This window comes from Capsicum annuum, chromosome 1, assembly GCF_002878395.1.
Source record: "Capsicum annuum cultivar UCD-10X-F1 chromosome 1, UCD10Xv1.1, whole genome shotgun sequence".
Classification (NCBI taxonomy): domain Eukaryota; kingdom Viridiplantae; phylum Streptophyta; class Magnoliopsida; order Solanales; family Solanaceae; genus Capsicum; species Capsicum annuum.
In genome coordinates, this window is record NC_061111.1 from 5,428,314 (window position 1) to 5,434,406 (window position 6,093).

Here is a 6,093-nt window from a genome sequence, read left to right on the forward strand (position 1 = left end):
AAACGATATGTATCTTTTAAAAGTGTTACACTAAAAACAACTAATATGCAAGAGTAGAAATGACAACTCTAAATTATTATTACACTAGTGAAATTGTCCTCATTGAAAAATAACTTTTTATCGATTGCATGTTCTTCAGGCGGGCTCCTGAGTTTCAATTTTATTACTCTATTCTTCAGGCGGGCTCCTGAGTTTCAATTTCATCACCCTGTTCTTCAGACGGGCTCCTTACTTTCAATTTCATCACTCTATTTTTCAGGCGGGCTCCTGAATTTCAATTTCACCACCCTGTTCTTCAGGCGGGCTCCTGACTTTCAATTTCATCACCTTGTTCTCTAGGTGGGCTCCGGACTTGAAATTTCATCACCCTGTTCTTCAAGTGGGTTCCTGACTTTCAATTTCATCAACCTGTTCTTCAGGTGGGTTCCTGACTTTTAATTTCATCACCCTGCTCTTTAGGCGGGCTCCTGGCTTTTAATTTCATCACCCTGTTCTTCAAGCAGGCTCCTGACTTTCAATTTCATCACCCTATTCTCCAGGAAGGCTCCTGACTTTCAATTTCATCACCCTGTTCTCCAGGCAGGCTCCTGACTTTCAATTTTATCACCCTATTCTTCAGGCGGGCTTCTCACTTGCAATTTCATCACCCTGTTCTTCAGGTGGGCTCTCAACTTTCAATTTCATCACCCTGTTCTTCAAACGGGCTCCTAATTTGCCATTTCATCACTCTGTTCTTTAGGCGGGCTCCTGACTTTCAATTTCCTCACTCTCTTCTCCATACGTAGGGTAATTTGGACATCTCATATGGAGTATGCCTATGGTATGCCTGCAAAAAGGTATACCATTTTATGGAAACCCTAATCCTTGTGGCAAACTTGGATTGAGGGCTTGGCCGTTCAGTAAATGATGGGTCCATATAGCCCGTGGATAATCAGAATTGTTGGGTGTGTCATCTTGCTCTGAATTAAAAAATAAAGTGTTGTCTATGTTGTTACAAGAGTGGTTTGAAGCTTCTAAATTATGCTCATGTGTTTTGATCTCAATTATGTTAAATTGTTTTCACAGTGCTCTCGATTATTTTATATGAAATATATGTTGTTTTTGAATTATTCTAAATACCAAAACATTTCTAGTATTGACTGTCGTCCTTGGACAGCTACATTGTCTTATAATGTAGGTTCTGAGGCTCGGTCCCTTGGCCCATCATAATCGTAGAAGCTTCGGAACGTCAAAGTTAGTGAGATCCATCTTCTAGGAGGCATTATATTTATATGTTCATTTCTTTCAGTTTGTGGTCCAGCCGGAAGCCTTATCCCGACCTAGATAGTTATTCTTCAGTAGAAGCTTCGTAGACCAGAATTGATTATTGTTTTGTCATAACTTTATTGACAAAGTTTGATTATAAGATTTTCTTGAATTACATTATATCTTCTGCACTTCTGTTTTGTGTGAATTATGCTTATGATAGTATGGTAAGAAATATCTCAAGACTTTGTGATTTGGAATGTCCGTTACAGCCAAGACCTCAACTAGAGTCGTGACACTAATTAATTTATTCGCTTAACAAGAAATCTAAAAGTAAATTGTAACATTACTATTTTGATTGGCAGAAGTCAAATAAATATTTTCCCATCTTCTACTAGTATAGATATATGTTATTTAGTTTCAGATTTATTTGCATTTGTGTAACAGTTACTATTTTGACTAGAACTAGACAAATAAATGTTAAGTCCCATTTTATTCGTTTCAAATTTATTAATTTGATTTCTCATTTTACTTGTCATTTTTCATTAATCAAGACAAGTCATATTCTTTTTTCCTTTTTTACCCTTAATATTAATTATTTTTTCTCCAAACTAAAATGTAAACATCATTTTATAAGAGTACTATGATGAAGTAGTCATGTTATTAATTGGTTTTTCTTAATTAATGTGAAATGTCAAATTGTGACCATTTTACTCGTTTTAAATTTTCTAATTTGATTTATCATTTCAATTGTCATTTTTCATTAATCAAGATAAGACATATTTTTTTTTCCTTTTATAACCCTAGTATTAATTATTTTTTCTCCAAACTAAAATGTAAACATCATTTAATAGGGGGTACTATGATAAAGTAATCATGTTATTAATCGTTTTTCTTAATTAATGTGCAATATCAAATTGAGGAAGTATCTTCCCACCATCTACTAGTATAAATATATTTTGTGTAGTTTTAGATTTATTTGCATTTTGTAACAAATACCAACTCCAGCATCATGTCACACCTGGTAACTTCTCTAAAATTCATTTTCATAAGCTTTAAATTTTTTGTTGGTATCTATCGCTAGTGAAAGGTGGCAGGTGGCAGGTGGCAGGTATCTAGTAAAATTAGTCGATGACTGTATAAGTTCCGCTCGAATACCACGATTATTAAATAAAAAAATATGTTCTTTATAGCTAGTGGAAGTTTGGTTGTGTTTCCATGGAATTGAGGTGGTCATTTATAGATATTTCTAATTCTTTCTTTAGGTGATTAGTGCAAGGAGGTGGTCAAAATCCAAAATATTAGACCAAAATATTTGATGGAGGGCAAAAGCCCCACTCTGTTCTTTTATCTTATGATAGTTCTTCTAGTTAATGTTTGCTTAATTAATTCTCAAATTGTAGAAATTGTTGCAGCATCTGAGAGCTACATTACAAATTTTGGTTGCAATTTCACTACTTTCGAGCTATGCAAAAATTGAAGCAAGACAAAGCCTATCTGAGGTTGAAGATTTAGAATTGGAGAGGCAATTAAAGCTTCTAAATAAGCCAGCTATCAAGACCATTAAGGTATAATCTCTATTGATCTTATAAAGATTAAAAAAATATATATATATATTTTGTCTGACGTAATGGGAAAGTAATACAGACCTTATTATATTACAATAATCAGATGATCACTGAGATTCAAACTGATGACACTACGATTTGAATTATAATCTGTTAGCTATTGAGATGTTTATAAAGGACAATCACAGAAAAAATTATATCAACTAGCTTGTACTTCATCTATGTTTATATAATGATTGGAGACTAATTGCTACTATTTGATAAGTAGGGAAGATATGGAGATATATATGATTGTGTGGATTTTTACGAACAACCTGCATTCGACCATCCTCTATTGAAGAATCATTATTTTCATCCCGAGGTATAACATCTCTATATACAATGATTTCAAGTTTATACAATCCAATTTTTTAAATCAAATTTCAGAAACACTCTCTCTATCTCCACTTATATAATTTCACTGAATATATTATTGTTGTTGTAAGTTTTGAAACATATTGTTGTACATTTATAGCAACTCTTAACACTTACTACTTTTTTTTGATGCAGATGAAACCTACCTTGCCTAATTTAGTAAGAGATGACACTTCCTCAGACATTAATAGACCTTTTAACATAAGGTTAAAAGGCGGAGGATGTCCTACTGGAACAGTTCCTATTAGAAGAACTACAAAAGACGATCTAATACGACAAGGATTTTTATCACAAATTAGAGGAGCAGATGATTTATCTCCTGATGGTGATGTGAGTTTGCTGAAAAAAATTATAACACTTTTCTGAATTTCAAAAATTCATACTCTTTTGCACATTTTTCTTCACATATATGTGGTTATTATGTCTATGCAGGATATAAAGTTCAGTATTACAGATGGAACTAATGCTACGCGTTTTAGAGGATACGTCAGGGTAATTTATATGCTTTTATTATTCCATATTCTAGCTATGAAACACTGAATTTTGAATTTTTTTTTGGAAGCAACTAACTGCATCCTGTTGGATAAGGCAGATTTTGAACGAGTTCTATCCATTCAACTGACCTCATTGTTTTCCGTTATAACTATGCAAATAAGATCACACTCAATTTGGAGTCATGTTGACTCTGAAGTATAAATTGTCTATGCCTTTTGGCCTACAACTTTTATAGGACTTACTACTATTAGACACAATATTGCCACACGCAGCAAAAAAAAAAAAAAAAAAAATAGTTTGCCAATGTATGATATATGTACATACATGTGTAGCAATGTATAATTAATTTAATAATTTATGTATATCGGCTAGCTAGGGGATCTATATATTTTTGGCAGAGCGACCAAATATGTCAAAAGCCTAATATTTTTCGCATCATCATTAAGTCCCTATCACTACATTAAGTCCCTAAACATGTTGTGCTTTTGCTGCATTACAGTATGCAATTGTGCGAATCCCAGAGAATTCAACAAACAAAATAGCAGGAGCAGGGGCAATTCTTAGTGTGCATAATCCTCAAAATCTTAGTGATCATCAATTTAGTGCAGGCTATATTAAGGTTCAAAATGACAACGACAGCATACAAGCTGGTTGGATAGTAAGTTCTTTAATTTGCTCTTTATTAGCATTAATCTATAAGCTATACAACACTAATCAATTGCATTAGTGTCTTCAAATCGAGCTATATACATGCAAGTCTCTCTCTTTATATGTGTGTATGTGATTGCATCCACTAACTCTAAATGTATGTTCTTTTTTTCAAATGAATTAGGTGAATCCACATGACTATGGAGACGCTCATACGCGAATGTACACATATTTTAAGGTAGTTCCCTCAACTTCTTTCTATTAAAACTAATCATGTCATGATTTGCTTGAAAGCCGATGTATTATTTGATGTTCTGAATTATTTTTCTTGTGATTACAGTCTGGAAAAACTGCTTGTTTTAATATTCGATGCCCTGGTTTTGTACAAATAAACACTGGAGTAGCTTTAGATGGACAACTTACTCCCTCTACGTATGGTGGACCTGTTCAGGAATTGCCGTTGTACATTGCACGTGTAAGTGTTCATCTTTCTGTACTTCTTAGTTCACTCTTTTCAAACTAAGTCCAAAGACATTGTTTTTAGTTTACATGTCTGACCTTTTGGTTATTTATTTGACTTGTTTTTCTTTTCCCATTTATAGGATACGTCCAGTGGAGATTGGTGGCTTTTGGTAGAATCAAACAATATAAAAGTTGGATTTTGGCCATCAAAGCTTTTTGCAAATTTAGGTGGATTTGCAACAGGTGCTGAATATGGAGGAGTTGTACATAGTAGTCGAGGTGTTCCAGAACCTTCCATGGGCAGTGGCTATTTTCCAAGTGGAGACTTGAAAAAAGATGCATATCTTAGGAATAGTACTTACTTAAATGAAAATAATCAAGCCAAGTCTTTAAATGACATTTTTGCGGAATTATATGCAACCAGTCCAAGTTTGTATAGGGTATATCAATATCCAGACTCTAAGCCTGAAAATGGTGCTTTAGTGATATATGGAGGACCAGGTGAACATATGTAACATATATGTTACTCTTTGAGTACTCAAATAAAATCTTTTCATTACGAGCTTGTTTGGATTGGTTGATTAAAAGTAGCTAATAAGTATTAGTTTGCAACAGTGCTTATCTTTCATAGTATTCTTTCTGTCACACCCCTTTTTCACTCCAAAAAGATTTCATTTTAAGGTTTCGAAAGGGGTTTTATTATTAAAGTGACAAAGATGAAAATTTGTTTCGAAAAGGACTTTTAACAATCAAAACTCAGAGTCGTCACTTGGCATAAATCGGGCGTGCCAAGTCACCCATGGATATCCTTTTTCAAAACGGTTTTAATACTGGTTTGAGAACAGAAATTCCGGCTAAGAAATTCTGTTGACCGAGGGGAAGGTGTTAGGCACCCCTCGATCCCGTGGTTTGACCACGGTCGCTTGGCAGACCGTATCGACTGACATTATGAATGTACAAACCACACAAAACACGTAAAACAATCAAACAAACAAACAAAATAAAACAAATCAAAAGTACAGTGTTCAGTCCAATTTATATAGTTCAAAATAGAAAAATGCAAAAATAAATCTTATCTAACCTACACTAATACTAACTATGCTCCCGTGATTTACCCGACGCCTCAGGCCTTCATCAAGAACGTCCTCCGGGCACAAAATACCTCGGGGCATTCCCCGGTGAATAAAGATTACAGATACTTCGGGGCATTCTCTGACCAAATAGTACAATTGATCCAAAAGTGATAAAACAAAATCATTCA

At 34.0% G+C, this 6,093-nt stretch overlaps 1 protein-coding gene across 2 annotated transcripts; it reads left to right on the top strand.

Moving 5' to 3' along the window:
* Positions 1–2,224: 2,224 nt before the first annotated feature.
* LOC107865728 lies at positions 2,225–5,384 on the top strand. 2 transcript variants are annotated; one of them, XM_016711929.2, is made up of 9 exons: positions 2,225–2,269; positions 2,661–2,813; positions 3,082–3,174; positions 3,363–3,557; positions 3,660–3,719; positions 4,222–4,380; positions 4,555–4,608; positions 4,711–4,845; positions 4,973–5,384. In XM_016711929.2, exons 1-9 carry the CDS (start codon positions 2,258–2,260, stop codon positions 5,345–5,347), a joined length of 1,236 nt encoding a protein of 411 aa, XP_016567415.1. In that variant the 5' UTR covers positions 2,225–2,257; the 3' UTR covers positions 5,348–5,384. The 2 variants fall into 2 exon arrangements, with proteins under 2 accessions (XP_016567415.1, XP_016567412.1); XM_016711926.2 differs by having other exon boundaries at positions 2,242–2,269; positions 2,649–2,813.
* Positions 5,385–6,093: the final 709 nt, after the last annotated feature.

Bases quoted from the DNA above. Each gene is read 5' to 3' on its own strand.
- LOC107865728 (XM_016711926.2), top strand. The intron at 3,720-4,221 runs GTAATTTATATG...GCTGCATTACAG, and splicing joins GTTTTAGAGGATACGTCAGG to TATGCAATTGTGCGAATCCC. The intron at 4,381-4,554 runs GTAAGTTCTTTA...CAAATGAATTAG, and splicing joins GCATACAAGCTGGTTGGATA to GTGAATCCACATGACTATGG.